The sequence below is a fragment of the Caretta caretta genome, chromosome 7 (genome assembly GCF_965140235.1).
Source record: "Caretta caretta isolate rCarCar2 chromosome 7, rCarCar1.hap1, whole genome shotgun sequence".
NCBI classification, from domain to species: domain Eukaryota; kingdom Metazoa; phylum Chordata; order Testudines; family Cheloniidae; genus Caretta; species Caretta caretta.
In genome coordinates, this window is record NC_134212.1 from 549,580 (window position 1) to 572,202 (window position 22,623).

At 48.5% G+C, this 22,623-nt stretch overlaps 1 protein-coding gene across 2 annotated transcripts in view; it reads left to right on the forward strand.

Annotated features, from left to right (window-relative positions):
* Positions 1 to 19,245, forward strand: part of SETD5 (SET domain containing 5) — a 163,788-nt gene extending 144,543 nt beyond the window's left edge. For both annotated transcript variants that reach the window (XM_048859395.2, XM_048859394.2), the window contains 2 exons: positions 16,729 to 16,814; positions 16,986 to 19,245. In XM_048859395.2, the coding sequence (XP_048715352.2) occupies positions 16,729 to 16,814; positions 16,986 to 17,588 (689 nt within the window). In that variant the 3' untranslated portion in view covers positions 17,589 to 19,245. The remainder of the gene's footprint in view (positions 1 to 16,728; positions 16,815 to 16,985) is intronic.
* Positions 19,246 to 22,623: the final 3,378 nt, after the last annotated feature.

Sequence of the window (22,623 nt, forward strand, 5' to 3'; positions counted from 1 at the left end):
CAGCCGGTGTCAAGTGGAGTGCCCCAGGGGTCGGTCCTGGGGCCGGTTTTGTTCAATATCTTCATAAATGATCTGGAGGATGGTGTGGATTGCACCCCCAGCAAATTTGCGGATGATACTAAACTGGGAGGAGTGGTAGATACACTGGAGGGCAGGGATAGGATACAGAGGGACCTAGACAAATTGGAGGATTGGGCCAAAAGAAATCTGATGAGGTTCAATAAGGATAAGTGCAGGGTCCTGCACTTAGGACGGAAGAACCCAATGCACAGCTACAGACTAGGGACCGAATGGCTAGGCAGCAGTTCTGCAGAAAAGGACCTAGGGGTGACAGTGGACGAGAAGCTGGATATGAGCCAGCAGTGTACCCTTGTTGCCAAGAAGGCCAATGGCATTTTGGGATGTATAAGTAGGGGCATAGCGAGCAGATCGAGGGACGTGATCGTCCCCCTCTATTCGACATTGGTGAGGCCTCATCTGGAGTACTGTGTCCAGTTTTGAGCCCCACACTACAAGAAGGATGTGGATAAATTGGAGAGAGTCCAGCGGAGGGCAACAAAAATGATTAGGGGTCTGGAACACATGAGTTATGAGGAGCGGCTGGGGGAACTGGGATTGTTTAGTCTGCAGAAGAGAAGAATGAGGGGGGATGTGATAGCTGCTTTCAACTGCCTGAGAGGTAGTTCCAGAGAGGATGGTTCTAGACTATTCTCAGTGATGGAAGAGGACAGGACAAGGAGTAATGGTCTCAAGTTGCAGTGGGGGAGGTTCAGGTTGGATATTAGGAAAAACTTTTTCACTAGGAGGGTGGTGAAATACTGGAATGCGTTGCCTAGGGAGGTGGTGGAATCTCCTTCCTTAGACGTTTTTAAGGTCAGGCTTGACAAAGCCCTTGCTGGGATGATTTAATTGGGTATGGGTCCTGCTTTTGAGCAGGGGGTTGGACTAGATGACCTCCTGAGGTCCCTTCCAACCCTGATATTCTATGATACTCTACCACCTACTTGTAAATGTGCTGATTAAAAAATGCAGTATTCCACCCAAAGGCTCAGGGTATTTTTTTTCTCCCACCCTAAACCTAACTCCCTGGTTGTGAAGGCCACTGACGAATGAAACCAACGTCAGTCTTGCTCAGCGCCATCCGAGAGGGAGCTAAAATGGCTAGATCTTGGCCACGAAAGCTGCTCCTCAGCCTCTTTGTGGTTCAAAGTAGCCATTTACCAGGCCCTGATGGCAAAATATGATTTTACAAATTGAGTTTTTGTCTTTTGCGCACCTGCCACGGGACCAGAGGGAACAATTTCACCCACCGATAATAGAACCCCAGACAATCTCCAGAGCTTCTCTCCTGATCTTGCTCAATGCTGCCAATACAGTTGCATGTTCTGTATCTGTGGCAGTGGTCATGCATCAAACATCTCAGTTCCAGTTTTCTCCAGGAGGTACAAAACACTGCTGAGGACCGTACCTTCAAAGGACCCAAGCTGTTGAGAGAGGCCACAGACAGGTCCCTTCGTTCACTAAAAGGCTCCTGTGCGACACTGTGATCTCTGGGCATCTATATGACTGCGACAAAGAGAAAATATAAGCTCAGAGGCAGCTCAACAATCTTGCCCAGTCCACTATTAACCCATGAAGCCAGCTGAACCCCCACCTCCCCCCAGGCAGAAGCCTATATTCACCAGGAAGGGGCCATCCTTCATAGTCAATGACATCTTAGAAGCAACCATTTTGACCTGTTGGTTGAAGGTCAAGCACTATCTCCTATTCCGGATCCTACAATGCATCTTTCTCCATCCACCCTTATGGAGATTCTCTCAACCACTTTCTGTCCTTCTGGGAACTCATCACCTCAGACAGATGGATCCTGGAGGTGAGTTCTACAGGCTGTTCCGTCCAGTTCAGCTCATCCTGCATGCCCTCCCTCTCTGTCCATCTTCAGGGACCCTTCACATGAGTCTCTTGAGGCAGGAGGTACAGTCCTGCCTAGTCAAACCTGTTCCACTGGTCTTCATCAGGAAATGATCCTATTCCCAGTACTTCCTCGTCCCCAAGGAAAATGTGGAGTGAAGACCAGTTCTGGATCTCAGGACTTTAAACGTCTTTATCTGCTCTCAACAGTTCAGAATGGTCACTCTAGCAGCACTGCTTCCCTCTATGGATCCAGCAGATGGGTTGGTTTGTCTCCCTTGCCTTTAGGATGCTTATTTTCATATAGCTGGACACACCTTGTACAAACGTTTCCTACATTTTGTTGTTGGCAGGGACCACTGACAATACCATGTCCTGCCCTTTGGCCTCTCCACTGTCCCAAGGTCTTTATCAAAGTCCTCTTGGCCATCACAGCCTATCTCTGCCAGATGGGAATAATCATCTTTGCTTACCTGGATGATTGGCTCCTGAAGGGTCACTCGTTTCTTGAAGTACAAACAGCAGCCAGCAAGGGCCCTATCCCTGTTCCATTTCCTGGACCTTTGCCTTGGCATGGAAAAGTCTACACTCACGCACAAAAAACATAGACTTTGTTGGGGCCACGCCAGATTCCTCTACCACCACCAGAGCATGCTTGCTAACAGACAGGTTTTCCACAAAGTCCAGCCCCATTTCAACAGTACAGCAGAGCCTGCAAACCACAGAAATGGCTTGCCTGCAACTCCTGGGTTGTATGGCAGCCTGTATGTTTGTGACACCCTTAGCAAGGGTACGCTTTCTGTGTCTTCAGGTCTGGCTGAGAACTATCTACACTTCCAACAGTACAGTCTATCCAAGTGGGTGTCCATACCTCAGAGAGTTATCAATTTTCTCAGTTGGTGGAAAGGTCCCCAAAAGGTATGGGTGGGAGTTCCATTTTAGCAGCCCCTTCCCACAAGGATCATCTCTACATATGCCTCCCTGCTAGACTGGGGCATGCACTTCCAAGGCTTCACAGTGTAGGTCAAATGGGCCCCACAGGAGGCAATCCTCCATATCAGCATCCTGGAACTCAGGATAGTGTTATGCTTGCCCCCAGTTCCTTTCCCATGTCGGGCCACCCAACCAGAATAATGATGGACAATAGAGCAGCAATATATTATCTCAACTGACAAGGAGTAGCAAGATCACATTTGTTATGTGCCGAATCCATAAGATTATGGAATTGGTGCATATCACATCACATACAGATCTCAGTGGTTTACCTACCAGGACTGCAGAATACAGTGGCAGACTCCCTCTGCCTCAACCACAAGTGGGAGCTGAATGATACGGTTGTCGAAGGACACATCTTACCTGGGGCCATCCGGAGATAGGTCTCTCCATGACACCATCCAGTGCAAAGTGCAGATGATTCTGTTCAGGAGGCGAGGGAGCACAGCAGGCACTTGACAGGAGGTGCCCTAGTCATCTTTTGACCCCATGTATCTCTGTATGATCATCTCCCGACACCATCACTACTCAAGGTCCAGATCAGAAACAGGAGAAATTAGTAGCCCTCCACATTACAGCATCATGACCAAGGCAGGTATGGTTTCCAGAGCTTGTTTGCATGTCTCAGCAACTGCCTCCACCTTCCCCTGACAGCAGAGTTCTTCCCAAGGAGTTCGGATTGCTCCCAACCTTCCCCTCAAGGCCTGACTACTAGATGGCTCTCTGGTATAGAACAAGACTGCTCTCCAGAGGGACAAACAGTGCTGCTCCATAGTGGAGAACCTACCTTCAGCAGTGGAAACATTTTCATTTTTGGTGCAGCCGCAAATCTATACCTCCTGTTGAGTCTTGTCTGACACACATTCTTGATTATCTGCTAAATTTAAAAACCACAGGATTATCGCTGAGCTCAGTTAAGGTTAGTCTGGCAGCTGTCACAACTTTTCACCTCCTAGTGAGGGGTTTTCAGTCTTCACTCATCCACTGACTGACATTTATTAAAGGCCTGTTCAACCATTTTCCTCCTCTCAAAGAACCTACTCTACAGTCGGACCTCATCTTAGTCCCTACTGCTCTGAGGAAACATCCATTAGAACCTATGGGGAGCTATCCCCCTCCAAGGGTGGTAGCTCATTCCACCAGGGTCTCGTCTACCATGTGGCCCTACTAAAACATATGTATCTCAGACATCTTCAAGCCAGTCACCTGGTCTTCAGCACACCCTTTCCAGCGCTATACTCTCAAACCTGCTTTCAGAGCCAACACAGCCTTTGGTGATTCTGTTCTATACTCTACTGAATTGGCTTCCTTAGCACCCTTCTCCGTAATTGAAGCACTGCTCAGGAATCACCTCACGTGGAACACTTTTATAGGGACTCTACTTAAAGAAGGAGAGGTTACTTACCTTCTAAAGTAACTGGAGTTCTTCGAGATGTGACTCCATATGGGTTTTCCACTGCCCGCCCTCCTTTCCCTCTGCCTTGGAGTTTTCTGATTGTTCTTTTCCAGTAGAGAAAAAACTAGAATGGCAGCAGGTCCACACCCTCACCCCGGACATGACCGTGCGTTGGTCACAGGCTCTGACCTGCAGATGCTGCTGCTGAAAGTCTCTCATCAAGAGGGCATGGGCATGTTCTGGTGTGGCACACCCATAGAGACTTACTTCTCAGAGAACTCCAGTTACTGTACAAGGTAAGTAACCTTTCCTTTTTTTTGGCCTTTCATAATTCAGAAAAAGTCTCCTCTGATTAGCCTTAAATTTGCAAAAAAATTCTCCTCTGGGAAGAGTTTTATTAATTCATACAGCACTCTCAGCCTGTGTGGCACTTTACAGACATAAAGCGACAGCTCCTAGCACTGAGGGCCTTGCATCTAAATTTGACATGTCAGAGCAGAGGATGACTATAAATGGCAAGAGCATCAGAACACGGGTGTTAGCTCTTGGTCTTATAAAGGGTTTTTTTAAAAGTTTGCCCTTTAATAATAAAATTAGGAACAATCTCTGGCATGACTCTTTACAAGGGCACAAAGGCCAGGGCAGCCAGGACGCTCTGTTCTCTCTTACACAGCACTGAGACAGAACCTGGCAAGTGTCCAACCTGCTAGTTCTTAGCTTTGGCTAAATTTCTTCAAATTCTTCCCCAAAAAATCCTTTAACACTTCTGATTCTCTGATGTACAGCCTTCCTGAACTAAATCGACTCACCTGTACTGGATATTTTACAGTCAGCATCTGTGTACAGGGATTCTCAACATGAGGGATTCAAACCTTCAGGCTTCAAGCTGCACCCATCCTGCAGTGGACTAATTCCTCTGAAATATGGACCCAGCAGGTGCCTCATCTGCTTAGGAGAGTCCCAGAAAACAAGCAGATCCTCAGTATTGCCATTCTTTCTCTGTAAGAACACACAAGCTTCAGGAAGCATGGTTGAAGCTTCGTTTCTTGGAACAGTCTATGAAGGTCTCTTCAGATCCTGAGAAGATGAGATTCAGGGCCCAAGTAGTGGACAAGGTAGCTTCACCAGCATCCGATCTAGCAAAGCATCAACTCCAAAGACCAGCATGGAGAAGAGACCACTGAGGAAAGACCCGGCACCAAAGCAGGAGCACACGAGCGCAGCAGGTGCTATCAGCACCAAAGCAGATGACGACAGTCTCAGGATCAGTCTGACACTGAGCGGGGCTGCTCTGAACGTAGAGGCAGAGCTCAGTGTCCTTCCATGAGGACAGGGACCACCTGATGCCTCAAAAGATAAAGCCACCAAACCCCACACAGCATTTAGGACTAATAAGGAATACCCCGCAGCACAAAATAAGCCTTCTGTGACACCGATCCCAGCTCCAGCAACTCATCCCTGAGCATCAGCACTGCAGCTGAAAATGAGCTACTACGAAAACCAGGGCCATCAGTACCGAGGCATCTACGGGTGCCGGTGCAAGTCCCTGAGTACGCTGTATACCTTGGCACCACCCATGGAGGAGGCCTGTTCCTTTCCATCACCAGGGCATACATTCTCAGCACCTTCAAGCACGGAAACCTCCTCCTCTGAGATCTGTGGTAAACATCACTGAGAGGTCTGCCAGCTCTCCTCATAGCACTTAGCTGCTGTCTCATTAGCAATGACATTGGACTGACCACTACCAGTCAAGCTAGCTATACCTCTGTGGCATACTGCCATGGCCCTCTTGGGTTTCCTGGGCCTATTCTCACAGGCCTCTCTGAGTGGTCTCCAACATGTTCTAGGAAGAGATCACTTTCCCTGCCTGCTCCTCTGGCCAGACCACCAGGGCAGAGCAACAGCAACATCCTGTTTCACTACCAAAGGTCCTGACTCCTTCTTCACCCAACAAGGCGGTGATCTCCGCATGAGATGACTTCATAAATTCCAAGGCCAGAAGAGCCCATTGTGATCATCTAGTTTGACCTCCAGTATAACACAGGCCAGAGAACTTCGCCAATGTGTTTCCTAGAGCTCCTTAAAAGAGTTGCTGAGACTCTGGAGAAAGAGAGACTTCAATCACATCAGAGAAATCTCATAAGTTGTTTGATGATCTGACAGCTCCCAGTCCACCCAGAACCATCCTCCACATAAATGAGGAGTTGCTCGACCTGGCAAAGACCCTGTAGTTGTCGCTGGCCACTGTAACAATGACTGCAAAATGACTGGAGAAACGGTGCCAGGTCCCTCAGCCTGGGTTTGAGTACTTATACGCCCATCCCAGCCCAGGCTTCTTAGTCATTACAGTGCTCCAGGAAAAATCTAAATCAAACAATAACCCCTAAGGACAAAGATGCAAACAGCTTAACCTGCTTGGGAGAAAATCTTACTCCTTTGCCTCTTTTATAAGTCCAAGTGGCAAACTACCCAACATTCCTGGCCAAAAATGACTTTTTGGGCTGGGGTAGCGTTGACATCTTCTCTCTCAAAATAAGAGCAATACTCAAGAAAGGCCAGTTGGTGGCAGACAACTTTACAGGCAGAAATGGACTTCTCCGATGCTGCAGCCAGGTCTATGGACATGGCAGTGACTGTGCACACAGCATTCTGGTTCCAAGCATCAGGCGTCTCTAGGGAGATACAGGCCATGATCAAGGATGCCCTTTGAGGACACAGACTCAAAGCCCACCTGGGGTCTTGCACACCAGCCCCATATCACAAGCCTTACCGTCCTTAACCCAAGTTGAGACAATAGGTACCATCATAGAATCATAGAATATCAGGGTTGGAAGGGACCTCAGGAGGTCATCTAGCCCAACCCCCTGCTCAAAGCAGGACCAATCCCCAATTTTTGCCCCAGATCCCTAAATGGCCCCCTCAAGGATTGAACTCACAACCCTGGGTTTAGCAGGCCAATGCTCAAACCACTGAGCTATCCCTCCCCCCCATGACATCCTTTCACTCCGAGCAACCCAAGTACCGTTCTGTGAAGAAGCCAAAATACAATAGGATTTGTCAGCCTTCTGCCTCCATGACATCCCCTGACCCTACAGCACTTCAACAAATGTGACAGGACTCAGGAGCCACACTAGTTTCAGTCCAGAGAGCACCCCTTTGGAAGCTACCTCGCCCCATGCCACCGAGCATGGTGAGCAATGACATCAGACGAATGGGTGCTAGAGATCATCTCCTCCTCCAATTGCACCGCCGAATTCAGAGGAATGGGCTTCTGCTCTGAGTATTTCCTCATTCAGAAGAGGGCCTCTATCTTATCGTAGAACAGAGGAGACTCAACTAATGCACATGCCATCTCAGGTTTAGGATGGTCATGCTCATGTCCACCATTCCATCTCTCTAGGATCTAGACTAGTTCTTGGCTCTCGACTTGCAGGATGCATACGTCCACATTGCCATCCACCTCGCACACAGGAAGTATCTGAGATTCATACTGTGCAGCCAATCATTGCCTATGCAGGTGTCACATTCTGGAGTGCAATCCAGACCAGTGAGAAGTTGTCACTGCCTGCCCCTTAGCCCGGGGTGCCTCACAGTGCTTTGCTGTGTGGCTTCCAACCAGGGCTACTCACCACTAGCCTACCAGCATGCAGGTCACACCCTGAGTGTCTGTGTGCTAGACAGTCCCTGTTCAGCAGCCTGTCAACAGCCACGCTTTGGCTTCCACCAGTCTGGGTAACCACTAGCAGGGTGACCCCAACATACTCCCAGTCCTGAATTTTCCCAAAAACCTGTGTTGTGCGCCGTCCATCTCTCTCCTTAAAGTGTAAACCTTAGTTAAACTAGCAAGTTGTGTATAAATCCTATTTCGACTACACCACTGTCACATTCTGGGGTGCAATCCAGACCAGGGAGTGTTTGTCACCACCTGCCCCATAACTTTGGGAGCTAGAAATTCAAAGCATTGTGAGGCACTGAAGGCTATGGGACAGGTGGTGACCCAATCTCTCCCTGGTCTGGATTGCACCCCAGAATGTGACAACAGGGTACTGCTCTTTGGCCTCTCCACAGCACAGGTTGTAGTCACAATGTGCCTGGCAATGGTGGCAGCCCGCGTAGGGAACTGATGTCGACTCGTGTATGAACAGTTGGCTGGTGATGGTCTCCCAGCAGAAAACCGCAGCAACCCTGGAGTAAATTCTCATGAAAGCTCCTTCACTGGAGGTTTCCAAAGGAGGCTGGAGCCGTCTGTCTGGGATGGTTTAACACAACAAATCCTGCCTCTTGGCAGGGGTCAGACTGCATGACTCTTGCAGTCCCTGCTAACCCTGTGGCTCTATGAAATGCTCTCTCTGCTCTCCTGGTGAGGAGTCTTTGTGAACTACTAAGCTGGGAATGGGCGACGGGATGGATCACTTAATAATTACCTGTTCTGTTCATTCCCTCTGGGGCACCTGGCATTGGCAACTGTCAGCAGACAGGACACTGGACTGGATGGACCTTTGATCTGACCCAGTATGGCCGTTCTTATGGTAAATCATCTGTCACCATCACAGACAATAGAGTTTGTAGGGGCTGTGATTGACTCTTGACCACAGAGAGCTCACCTGCAAGAGGCCAGGTTTCAGACACCAGCAAGGGACCTAAGATCAAACTCAACAACAACAGTGTGTTCGTGTCTGGGGCTGCTCAGCCGCATGTCAGCATGCATGTATGTGACACTCCCATGATAGATCTATTTACCACAGAGGACAGGGCTAAGTGCCCATAATTCGGCACCAGAGGAAGCATGAGTCCAAGCTTCTTACAAACTGCTTGCCTGCTACAGTGGGCTCCAAACTTCCTGTATGCCTTTACCCCAATCTCCCTGATTTCCATAGACAGCACAAGGCCGCACTTCTCCTGATAGCTTCCTACTGGCCTAGGCATATTTCCATCCATCTGGCAATCTGCTCAGACATGATATCCCAGCACAGTGGCCCAGTATTGCACCTCGACCCACATTAGTTGAATCTGACCTGAAAGTTGGCTGGCTGCATACCACTGGCAGACTTTTCTCAATAAGAAATCCTCGTGCAGTGCAGAGAGCAGTCTGTTGGGAAGACCTACTCCTTCAAGTGAAAATGGTTCTCCATATGGAAAATCCGGCATCATCTGGAACCTGTTGATGCTCCAATACCCCAGATTCTTGACTGTATGCTTCACCTGAAACAGGCTGGCTTGGCATTTAATTCAGTCAGAGTCCACTTTCCAACAGTGTTAGTTTGTCACACTCCGATACAGTCATACTCAGTCTTGTCACATCTGACAGTATTGAGATTCCGCAAGGGCCTGCCACATACTTACTTGTCTGGCAGAGACCTGACTCCTACATGGGGTCTCAGCTTACTCCTCCTAAAATTCATGGAGCTTCCATTCACACCACTGTCAGAGTGTTCAATAAATCTTCTTATGCCTAAGGTAGTCTTCCTGGTAGCTATCACAGCACAGTGTGTCCACTAGCTCCACGCCCTCCTGGCCAGACCTCTTTACACTTCTTTCTCAGGGACAAGCTAGTTCTGAGAAGCGATGTCTCTTGCCTATTTCCAGAGTCTTGCTTTCTTACCTGGACAGGACCAAATGCTTCCTCATCTCTTTGTGGCTATATCTGGCTTGTTGAAAGGCAGCCATCTCAATCACAGAGAATTTAAGTGGATCATAGAAATGCAGGGCTGGAAGGGATTTTGAGAAGTCATCAAGTCCAGTCCCCTTCACTGAGGCAGGACTACACCATCTCTGACAGGTGTTTGTCCAACCTGTTCTTTAAAACCTGCAGTTACAGGGATTCCACAACCTCCCTTGGGAGCCTATTCCAGAGGTTCACTACCCTGTATAGTTAGAAAACTTTTCCTAGTATCTAACCTACATCTCCCTTGCAGCAGATTATAAACCCAATACTACTTGTAATACCTTTTGTTGTTATGGAGAACTGTTGATCACTCCTCCTTTATAACGGCCCTTAACAGATTTTAAGGTTTATCAGGTTGGTCCCTCAGTCTTCTTTTCTTAAGACTAAATATGCCCACTTTTTTTAACCTTTCCTCATAGGACAAGTTTTCTAAACCTTGTATAGTTTTTGTTGCTCTCCTCTGGACTCTCACCAATTTGTCCACATCTTTCCTAAAGTATGGTGCCCAGAATTGGGCACAGCCCTCCAGCTGAGGCCTCGCTAATGCTGAATAGGGCAGGACAATTGCTTCTTGTCTTACATACAACACTGCTCCAGTTAATGCGCACCAGAATGTTAGCCTCTTCACAACTGTAGGATATTGTTGACTCATTCAGTTTGTGATCCACTGTAACTCCCAGGTACTTTTCAGCTGTATTACTGCCTAGCCAGGTAGTCCTCATTTTGTAATTGTGCATGTGATTTTTTTTCCTCTTCCTAAGTGAAGTACTTTGCACTTGTCTTTATTGAATTTCATCTTCTTGAATTCAGACCAATTCTCTAATTTGTCAAGGTTGTTTTAGATTCTAATCCTGCCCTCCAAAGTGCCAGCCTCTCCTCCCACCTTAGTGTCATTTGCAAATTTTGTAAGCTTCTCTTCACTCCATTATCTAAGTCAGGGGTTGGCAACCTTTCAGAAGTGGTGTGCCGAGTCTTCGTTTATTCACTTTAATTTAAGGTTTCACGTGCTGGTAATACATTTTAATGTTTTTTAGAAGATCTCTCTCCCTATAAAAGTCTCTATTATATAACTAAACTATTGTTGTTTTGTAAAATAAACAAGGTTTTCAAAATGTTTAAGAAGCTTCATTTAAAATTAAATTAAAATGTTGATCTTATGCCGCCGGCCCACTCAGCCCGCTGCTGGTCTGGGGTTCCGTTCACCTAGGCCGGCAGTGGGCTGAGCGGGGCCGGCGGCCGGGGCCCCAGGCTGGCAGCGGGCTGAGCGTCTCAGAGGTTCCATCCCCCGGCTCCTGCCAGCCGGGTTCCCAGCTGCTGGACCCGCTCAGCCCGCTGCCAGACTGGGGTCCCGGCCCTGCCCACATACAGTGGGTACCTACCTTCTCCCTGGTTCTGGCCCATTCTCTGCCTCTCTCTCTGCACTGAGCTGAGGGTGGGAGTGCACTGAGCACAGGGCTGGGGGTGAAGGAGCAGGCTGGAGGTTGGGGTGTAGGGTCTGGCCAGGAGCTAGAATGAGGGAGGGGGCTCAGGGTTGGGGCAGGAGGTTTGGGTGTGGAGTGCTTACCTGGGCAGCTCCCATTTGGTGGGAGGGGTGCAGGTGGGGGTGGGGGGTGCAGGAGCTCCCGTTTGGTGCTCAGGGTGGGGATGTATGGGGTGTGGGGCGGTGCAAGGGTCAGGGCAGAGGACTGGGGGCCTGTGAGAGGGGTGCAGGTGTCAGGGCATAGGGTGTGGGGGGGTGCCAGTCAGGGCTGGGGTCGTGGGGGGGCTGAAGGAGTCAAGCAGAGGGCTGGGTGTGTGAGAGGGGGGTACAGGGCTCAGGGCAGTGGCCTGGGGGGTGTGCAGGGCTCAGGGCAGAGGGCTGGGTGTGTGTGAGGGGGGGTCAGGGCAGAGGGCTGGGGGTATGGGCTGGGGTTGTGGGGTGCTCACGGCAGGGGACTGGAGGGGGTATACCCAGCTTCCACCCCCCCTTTTCCAAGGCCCTGCCCCCGCTTCTTCTCTGCGTCCGCTGGGAGCAGCAAGCACGCTGACCCCGCTCCTCCCCCACCCCCTCGCGAGGGCCATCAGCTGATCGGCCAGCAGGGAGGGAGGGATGAGGAGGAGGAGGGGCAGGAACCCAGCACACTATGGGAAGAGGCAGGGGAGCCGGCAGGACCAAGCTTCTGCCCCTTGCCCCCTGTCCCTGCGGGAGGGGGCGGGGGGCGGAGAAGAGCAGGCCAGGCCGGGCTGGGCAGGGCAGGATTTTTAATGGCATACTGCTGGTGCCCCGGCAGGCAGGAGCGTGCCATTAAAAATGGTCTCGCGTGCCGTCTTTGGCACGCATGCCATAGGTTGCCGACCCCTGATCTGAGTCATTAATGAAAATATGAACTATTATAGGACCCAAGAGTGATCCCTGCAGGACCCCACAAGATATACATCCTCCCAGTTTGACAGTGAACCGTTGATAACTACTCTTTACTACCATCTTTCAACATGTTGTGCAACCACCTTATAGTAATGTCATCTAGGCTATATTTCCCTACTTTGCTTATGAGATTAGCATGTGGGACTGTGTCAAAATCCTTATTAAAATCAAGATATAGCTCATCTACTGCTTCCCTTCTATCCACTGGACCAGTAATTGTGTCAAAGAAGAAACTTAAATTGGTTTTGCATGATCTGTTCTCCACAAATCCAAGCTAGCTAGTCCTTATATCCCTATTATCCTCTGGGTGCTTTCCTTGAGCAGGTCCTCAAGGAATCAATTTTGAAGCACTTAAAGGAGAAGAACATGATCAGGAACAGTCAGCATGGATTCACCAAGGGCAAGTCATGACTGACTAACCTAATTGCCTTCTATGAGGAGGTAACTGCCCCTGTGGAAGAGGGGAAAGCAGTGGACATGTTATTAGTTGACTTTTTAGCAAAGCTTTTGATACGGTCTCCCACAGTATTCTTGTCAGCAAGTTAAAGAAGTATGGGCTGGATGAATGGACGATAAGGTGGACAGAAAGCTGGCTAGATCGTTGGGCTCAACAGGTAGTGATCAATGGCTCCACGTCTAGTTGGCAGTTGGTATCAAGCGGAGTGCCCCAAGGTTCAGTCCTGGGGCCCGTTTTGTTCAATATCTTCATTAATGATCTGGAGGATGGTGTGGATTGCACCCTCAGCAAGTTTGCAGATGACACTAAACTGGGAGGAGAGGTAGATACACTGGAGGGTGGGGATAGGATACAGAGGGACCTAGACAAATTGGAGGATTGGGCCAAAAGAAATCTGATGAGGTTCAACAAGGAGAAGTGCAGAGTCCTGCACTTAGGATGGAGGAATCCCATGCACTGCTACAGACTAGGGACCGAATGGCTAGGCAGCAGTTCTGCGGAAAAGGACCTAGGGGTTACAGTGGACGAGAAGCTGGATATGAGTCAGCAGTGTTCCCTTGTTGCCAAGAAGGCTAATGGCATTTTGGGCTGTATAAGTAGGAGAGTTGCCAGCAGATCGAGGGACGTGATCGTTCCCCTCTGTTCGGCATTGGTGAGGCTTCCTCTGGAGTACTGTGTCCAGTTTTGGGCCCCACACTACAAGAAGGATGTGGAAAAATTGGAAAGAGTCCAGCGGAGGGCAACAAAAATGATTAGGGGACTGGAGCACATGACTTATGAGGAGAGGCTGAGGGAACTGGGATTGTTTAGTCTGCGGAAGAGAAGAAGGAGGGGGGATTTGATAGCTGCTTTCAACTACCTGAAAGGGGGTTCCAAAGAGGATGGATCTAAACTGTTCTCAGTGGTAGCAGATGACAGAACAAGGAGCAATGGTCTCAAGTTGCAGTGGGGGAGGTTTAGGTTGGATATTAGGAAAAACTTTTTCACTAGGAGGGAGGTGAAACACTGGAATGCGTTACCTAGGGAGGTGGTGGAATCTCCTTCCTTTGAGGTTTTTAAGGCCCGGCTTGACAAAGCCCTGGCTGGGATGATTTAGTTGGCGGTTGGTCCTGCTTTGAGCAGGGGGTGGGACTAGGTGACCTCCTGAAGTCCCTTCCAACCCTGATATGCTATTATTCTATTAAATAAATTGGTTAATAATTTGTCCCACTATTTTTCCAGGTATCATATTTAAGCTGACCAGTCTATAATTTCCTGGGTTGTCTTTGTTCCCTTTTGTAAAAATAGGTAATGTTTGCCCATCTCCAGTCCTCGGGGATCTCTCCCATCCTTCATTCTCAAAGATAATTGCTAACAGTTCCAAAGATTGCTTCAGCTAGTTCCTTAAGTACCCTTGGATGAATTTCTTCAGGCCTGTCAACTTAAATACATCTAACTTATCTAAATATTCCTTAATGTAGTACCACCCTATTTTGGCTTGCATTCCTTTCCCCTTGTTATATTAATTGTGTTGAGTCTCTGGTCACCATTAACCTTTTTAGTGAAGACTGAAGCAAAATAGGCATTAAATACCTCATCCTTCTTTGATGTCATCAATTATTAGCTCTCCTTCCTCACTAAGTAGAGGACCTACTTTTTCCTTCATCTTTCTCTTGCTCCTGATGTACTTTTTCCTTTACATCAGGATAGCTTGTAATTGTATGTTTAATATTGTCTCTTTGAGGAACTGCCAGCTCCCCTGAACTCCTTTATTCCCATGAGCCCTGACCTACCAGTTCTCTGAGTTTATTAAAGTCTGTTTTTCAAAGTCCATTGTCCTTATTCTACTGCTTTTAGTCCTTTCTGACTTAAAGTAACTAAATCTGTCATTTCATGATCACATTCACCCAAATTGCCTTCCACCTTCAAATTGGCAATCAGTTTCTCTGTTGGTCAGGATCGAGTCTAAAATGGCTGTCCCCCTGGTTAGTTCTTCCACCTTCTGCAATGAGAAGTTGTCCCCAATACAGTCCAATAAATTATTGGAAATTTTGTGTTTTGCCATGTTACTTTTCCAACAGATGACTGGTTGGTTTGTCCCTAATTACTACTAACTCTTGTGTTTTTGATATTTCTCATGTTTGTTTTAGAAATGCCTCACCCCCCGCCACTTTGTGATTTGCCTATAGTAGAACCCTTGCCTTGACATCATCCCTATTTTCCCTTTTTTATCTTTACCCAGAGTCTTTCAACCAGTCTGCGTCTCATCTCCTTCTAGACCTCAGAACAAGTCTATATATTGTTGATACATAATACACCACCTCCCTTTTTATCTTGCCTCTCTTTCATGAACAAGTTGTGACCCTCCATGCCAGTATTCCAGTATGAGACTTGTCCCACCAAGTGTCTGTGGTGCTAATTATCATAATTTCTTATCTGCTAGTACTTCCAGTTCTTCCTGTTTATTCTCCACACTCATTGCATTTGTGTAAAGACATCTAAGATGTTGAGCAGATTCCCCCGCTGTTTGTTGCTCCTATGACCCTATTTTAATTTTCCATGTCTTCACCGACACAGCAACATCTAGTCTTCTATTAAGATTGCCTTTTTTATGCTTACCTGTGGGCTTTTGTCACCTGCCCTCTTTGAACCTAGTTTAAAGCCCTCCTTGCTAGGTTGGCAAGTCGGTGCATGAAAATGTTCTTCCACTTCTTGGTCAGGTAAACCCCGTCTCTTCGCAGCAGACCTCCTTCCCAGAACAGCACCCAGTGGTCAAGGAAGTCAAGGCCCTCCTGCTGACACCATCTGTGCAGCCATCCATTCGTCTCCAGGATGTGCATTTCCCTGCCTGGGACCATACCCTCAACCAGGAGGACAGACCACCACCACCACCTGCATTCCCACAGCCCTGTAGTCACTGCTGATCTGCCCAGGGTCATACCTGGCAGTATTCATGCCCACACGGATGAGCAGCATGGACTAGTGGTCAGAGGGATGGAGGAGCCTCAGCAACCTTTCCGAGATTGCAGTATGTCCACTTGGCATCAGCTGGCTAGTGGGCTTTCCCTCCAAATGTTAGGGCATGCTCTGCCCCAAGGCAGAGACAGGGTCTTCCGCCTGCTTCAGAAACTTGCCAGTGTGTGAGATCTGGAGATCTGTGTAAGATCTGTGGAGCGCCCCACTCAGTTTTGTCAAGCACGATGCCTTGGATATGGTGGCTAGTCTGATGCCGGGTTCAGAAGAGCAGTATTCCAACTGGTATTTGACTGATGTGGCTGGCACACCTCCGTCTCACTGCCTAGAAGGGATACTGCTTGCCAGTCACCTCCAGCGGGATCCGCTTCAACACAGACTCGAAGACCGTTTATTTCCCCTACAGTAAATGTGGTTCTACAGGATGTTGTAGTCCCTGTGGATCCCACAGCCTGCCCTCCAGCCCAGTCTTTCGGAGTCCTCAGCTTCAAAGGTTTGAACTGTGAGGGACCTGAGGGAGGGTTGTGCTGCGCCACCCTTCGTGCCCTCGTGCAGAAGCACCGGGAGGCTCAGAGCACAGGCGCAGCCCCAACAGATACGACTGTGAAAAAGTGAAAAGATCTTGTGCACTTGCGGCTCATGCTCCCCTACAGTGTGCTCCATGCCAACTACAGAGTCTTGAAGAACCAGTTACTGGCGGGTAAATGACTGTTCTTTACTCACACTGGTGGCTCTTGTGTGGTGTTGGGATTCTCCAGATTGCTGTTAGTTAACTTCTTTTGGCTTCAAAGGCCCCAATGACTTGAGGTGCTGGGTGGTGCTCCTGCCTTACCTGCAGCAGGACTGTGGAACAAGATAACGGGAGTGCACACAGATGAGCTTAGGAGAGAACAGTTGTGGCCCTGGTCCAGGAAGTGAAGTTTAAGGCTTGACTGTGCTGTGTCTTCTAGGTACTGCTGAGGGAGACACCCCAGAAGTTCTCAGTTCTGCACTCAAAGGACCAGCAGTTTACAGCCCTTCTAGATACAGCTACCAGGTAAGATTCATCATTGATTTCTAGTCACAAGCAAGCATTAGAACCTGCAGTTCATTGTCAGCAGCTGATCAGGTTGTTTGAACAGCAGACAGTGTTGCTAAGTGGGGGTTAGTAGAGAGAGGAGGAAATCTTTGTGCTGTGACATTTTCTCTTCTTCCCTCCCTTCTCCAGCTCCTGCAGTCTGACAGCCCCCGAGCAGAGTCCCAGGCCCTCCTTCAGCAGAGTTCCTCCCCCTACAGAGGACACTCTACTCCATCTCCTGGATACAGCTACCGAGCAGCTCCACCAAGAACAGGACACAACCCCGCTCAGGGCTCGTCGGAAGCTTCCCTTTCCTCCACCTCCTATTCCAGTCCTGCCCATTCGGTTCCCACGGACTCCCCAGCTCTCTTTGCAGGGAATTCTGGGTATTACGGCAGCCAGCAGCACTCTGGAAGTAGCATTAACAGCAACCTTCTGAAGAAGAGTCAGTCTGCTGCTGCCAGTCCAGCACAGCAGGTTGCTGCAGACTCAGTGTCCTTGGGGTCGGTTTCTCAGCCTTGCACAGGAGCATCAGGTTCCAGCTCCGCTCCCCAGAGTTCCAGATCATTGCAGTCAGACTTGCGGACTATCAGCCTGTCTAATTCTGGGCAGCCTGCTCTCCACCAGAGCTCCAGAGGGCCAGGGGTTTCCAGTTCACAGCACTATCCACACCATGCGGGAGGCAGTGTCCATCAGTATAGACTGCAGCAGCTTCAAGGTCCAGGAGTAAAGACTCAGACAGGACTTTCCTAGGGATGCCTGGATCCAAGGAGGACCGAATTGCCCATAACTCCTTCCAGCTGCCTCTGGAAGTGGCTTCTGGGCCAATGCTGGGAGCTTGCACCCGATGCTGGGGGCCCAGGGGGTCAGATGCTGGAGTCTGGAGTAAATGAGTGAGATTTATGAGCAGAGGCAGCCTCTGCCCTTGGAGGATGCAAATTTCTCTGAGGCAGAGACTAGCAAAGCTGGATACATTGTAGAAAAGCAAATGGTTCTAAGTGCAATGACTGCAATGCAGCCTCTGTCTCCTGTCCATGCCCATAGCTGTAGTCACTTGTGCAGTAAGGACATCTTTTTAAGTATGAAGACAATTTAAAGAAAATTCTGGGGGAAGTTAAACTCCAATCCCCAAACTCCCTTGCAGGTCAGGTTCTCAGTGCATCTGGGGGGTTTTCATCCGTTACGATCATTCCAGTCACAACAGACCAGTGCATGCACCACCTTTGGGCCTGGGCTGTGACCCCCACAACCAGACCCATTTCCATTGTGACAGACTCCAAGAACTGGTCACTTGGCCCTGGGACTAGGAGACAGCGAGGGTGTGGGGGGCTCTGTAGGATGTAACTAGACGGGGGCAGTTCCTGTGACGGTCACTAATGGGGATCTGTGAATGTTTGTCACTAGCTGGGAAACTGAATTGGGGTCGTATGCTGCAGTGCATCATCAAGGGGAAGGTTTCCATGAACACGGTCACTGTGTGACGCTGGGTGGGGCTGCCCAAATGTGTCGTGTTCGTCCGGGGTCTGTGGTGGGCAGTGGAGTGTGTCCCCCAGAGTGCGTGGCTGGTGGGGACTCCGGGCCTCGGTAAGCTGAGTGCCGTAGGTGTAAAGTGTCACGCACAGTGAGTGTGAGCCTTGGGGTTCCTCCCACCTGGGGTCACATGCACAGGGTGGCGCCAAAGCCAGCCCAAAGGGGGTGCGCTGCCAGTTCAGCTCCATACCATTGCCAGCTTCTTTCTCACTTGTTTACTGTAATATCTGGCGTGTTTTTATTTATCTAATTTTATATTCAGTTATAACCATATTAGGTTAGCTAATATACAGCAGGTAGAGTCCCTGGTGCTGCAGTGGGCCTTCTCCTTATTCTCTTGGATGAGATAATGCTGTGAGTCTGTCTCCCTGTCTTTCAAATGCACAGTCTTCTTCCTTTTTTAGGGCTGTTACAAGTTCTCTACTTCACAACTGAAATCAGGTGTTTGTTCAAGGTAGGGGAGACTTTTAAAATATTAAAACAAAGTAACTTTCTCCAACAGTCTGGCTGAGTGTGTGTTGGGGATGGAACTTGTCACCTGGAACACGGGTGTCTCTGTATACTGTATAAAATAGGTGTAAACTTCACTCAGTTTAGACCTGGGTGTGTAGTCTCCCATTTCATGCTGTGTGCAGCATGGGGCAGGCAGGCTCTGCCCTGCCTAGTGGCAGCAGTGGATTTGGGGGTTGGGAGCAGCATGCAGAGGTTCCAGCACCTCAGCATGTGCAGGGTGCAGAAGGGAGGCACCCTAGAAAGCTCTTGGAAAGGTGGGGGCTGCAGCTTCTGACTCTAGTGGGGTTTTTACACCATGCTGTAACATTTGAACTTTCACAAGAGATGTAATAATTTTGATAATAAAAATACTTAACTTGAAAATCAACCTTTTGGAATTTCCCTTCCCATTTTTTAGCGGCTTTAATGTCCTCGCCCTGAGAACAGACATACGGCCAGGTATTTTATGCATCTCTGCCCTGCTTTGCCCCCCTCTCCGTAACCCAGGTATGTAAAGCATTGCAGAGGTCTTGAGGCAAGGAGAAAACTGCATGTATCAGTAAAGGAGATCTGGTAGTTGTAGAACAAATCTTGAATTCTGATTTGGGTTATTATCGTGGGCAAGTCACACAACCTGCTCATTTGTCAGCTCAGCTGGAATACTGAGTAAAATTCAAATCCCTAGTGAGATTACATGTGCCTTGGAATTGAATTTTCCCAGGGATTCCTGAGTTGCTTCCCTGGAATCATGAGATTCCCTGTAGTTAGCCACCCACTATTTCATCAGCCCATGGCAGCTAATGATGTATACTGATCCGAAGAGGGGTTGCCTTGAGTTGGCATTGTATTGTGATACGCAGTAGAATTTTTTTAAAAAATGAAATGAAATGCTCACAAGATAAGCAAAAAGTCAATTTAACATTTTCTGGAAGACACAATAACTTTCAATGAAGAGAATTAATCACTTTCCACTTTACAACTTTTATTATGTAAATCTGCTGTTGGAAATTATCAAGCTCTAAGAGCTGAGATTCTGGTTCTTTACATAGATCCAGTTCTTCCTGGATATTGAAAAAAAATCTTTTCAACATCTGTGCATACACCCTATGCACTCTCGAAGTGGCCAGTGAGATTATCACATTACGGGGTGTCAAAACAAGAGACCAGTCTCCCTGGCCAAGCTGCACAGCATCATTCCATTACACAGTTCAGAAGTCTGAGTCTTCAGCTGCCTTCTCCCAGTTGGCCTTTTCATTTAAAAAGCCTTTGACCAGACTTCATATCTCACAAAACAAAAGTTTACCTTGGATGGGTCACTCATAGTTTAGCTATGAACAGGAAGGTCATAGGTGATCAAGGTTCTAAATACTTGTTTTATTGAAAGGGATATGAGGAAAACCTTTCTCTAGGATAGTGGTGTGTGGCCCCAGGATAGGGGAGTTAGATTTTTTTTTTCTCCCTTACTGCTTTCTTGATTCTGACTTTACAGTAACTTCATCCTTTAAAGATACCATCTGTTTGGGATTCTCACTCCTGGCTCTTGAGCACAAGACTGGCAAAAATCCCCTACTTTTGTTTTTCTGTTGTTGTTGTTTTTTTACCCTTGAGGCAGAGTGTGATAGCAGGGTAGAGCACAAGCCAAGCGCCTACTAGCTGTTCTGTGTCACACCTCTGAACGTTGCAGCCAGTTCCTCCAACTCAGCAGGAGGTAAAGGAACTTCCTGCAGGGGAATGCACCTCATGAGCCATCTAGTTCCTTGCTGGTTCCTAATGGATACGTTTCAGAGGAGCAGCCGTGTTAGTCTGTATCTTCAAAAAGAAAAGGAGGACTTGTGGCACCTTAGAGACTAACAAATTTATTTGAGCATAAGCTTTCGTGAGCTACAGCTCACTTCATCAGATGCATTCAGTGGAAAATACAGTGAGGAGATTTATATACACAGAGAACATGAAACAATGGGTGTGACCAGACACACTGTAACCAGAGTGATCACTTAAGGTGAGCTATTACCAGCAGGAGAGCAGGGCGGGGGCTGGGGAACTTTTTGTAGTGATAATGAAGGTGGGCCATTTCCAGCAGTTGACAAGAATGTCTGAGGAACAGTGGGGCGGGGAGGAATAAACAAGGGGAAATAGTTTTACTTTGTGTAAACCGCTCCCAGTCTCTATTCAAGCCTAAATTAATTGTATCCAGTTTGCAAATTACTTCCAATTCAGCAGTCTCTCGTTGGAGTCTGTTTTTGAAGTTTTTTTGTTGAAGAATAGCCACTTTTAGGTCTGTAATCGAGTGACCAGAGAGACTGAAGTGTTTTCCAACTGGTTTTTGAATGTTATAATTCTGGATACCTTTTCCATAGCTATACCTGCCTTCCAGTCAGATTTGGTTAGTTGTCTGAAAGACTTGAGGCCTTTGGGACATTTTGGTATGGTGGGTTGGTTTTTTTGGATGGTGTTGCTGCTAACTTAGGGAGGGATTGTTTCTAGTTAAGTCCTATGGGGATCTGTTCCTGGCCCCGTGCAATTCAATATCTTTATTAACAATCTGGAAGAAAATATAAAATTATTGCTGGTAAAAACAAATTAATAGTATGGTAAATGATGGGAACCGGTCAGTTATACAGACCAGCCAGGATTGCTTGGTAAGATGGACTAATTTAAACAAAAGATACAATGTAATACAGCTAAATGCAAGGTTATATATCTAGGAACAGAGAGTAGGTCACACATAGGGTGCGTCTATACTAGTGACTGTTCACTTGTCCATGCATGTGGTTGTGCCCTAACCCCCCTGTGGTCCATCTCTAAATCCCAGAAGCACGTGTGTGAAGGCAGGTAAGCTAGCGTGCATGAGGGGTGTGAGGGAGTACAGACCTTGGGCCGTGGCACAGCCCCATGGCAGTGTGGATGGGGGTTAGGGTACCTAGTCTAGAGCATCTGCAGTCCTCCACCCCCATTCCCATAACGCACTGAACCCTTTTCTTCCTGACCCTTACCCAGTCTACAAAGGTACCTGTCTCCCTGTTGTCACAAGCCGTAGCAAGCTGAGCTGACAGCACTCTTTACACATTGTGCAGGTGACAATGGATCCTGCTCCAACAGCAGCTGCCTGGCCTGCTGACCACACCCAGGTGCTGATCAGTGTGGGGTGGGATTACACCATCCTCCACAACTTGTTCTGGAGCAGCAGGAACTCCTGTACTGCCAAGTTTCATGGAGGCTGGAGCAGGCAGGTGTTCGGTTGGCTCTGGCCCATCAAGCACTTGAGGCTTCTGTAGAGGAGGGCCAAAGACTCCAGCAGTGACTTCATGAGGGCTCATTGTGCATGCCCCTTCTGCACTGTACTGGACCAGGTGCTCTCCAGGGCTCCCTGTACAAAGCCTGAAGTGGCTCACAAGTCCCTCATCAACCCTACTGGCCTCATTGTCCAATGGGATGCTGATGAGGGCCAGGGAGAGAAGGCAGCAGGTACCACGGCGGATGTCCTGCAGGACAAGGAGCATGTGTTTCCGCACCTCTAACTGGAGGAGCTGGTGGAAGAAGCCCCCCTACCTCCCCCTCTCCTGAACCTGAGGAGAATCCCAAGCCACAGCAGTGACCAGAACTTGAGGCTGGTAAGTTAAAATGGATCCCCACCCTCCCTGACAACTGTCATCTCTTGCTCTGGTGCTAAATTCCTGATTTTAAGAGCCTGGTCATTTGAAGTTCTGTGCTTATCTTCCCTGGATAAGATGCCATGCATTGCTCTGCCTCTGAGAGATTGAACTGC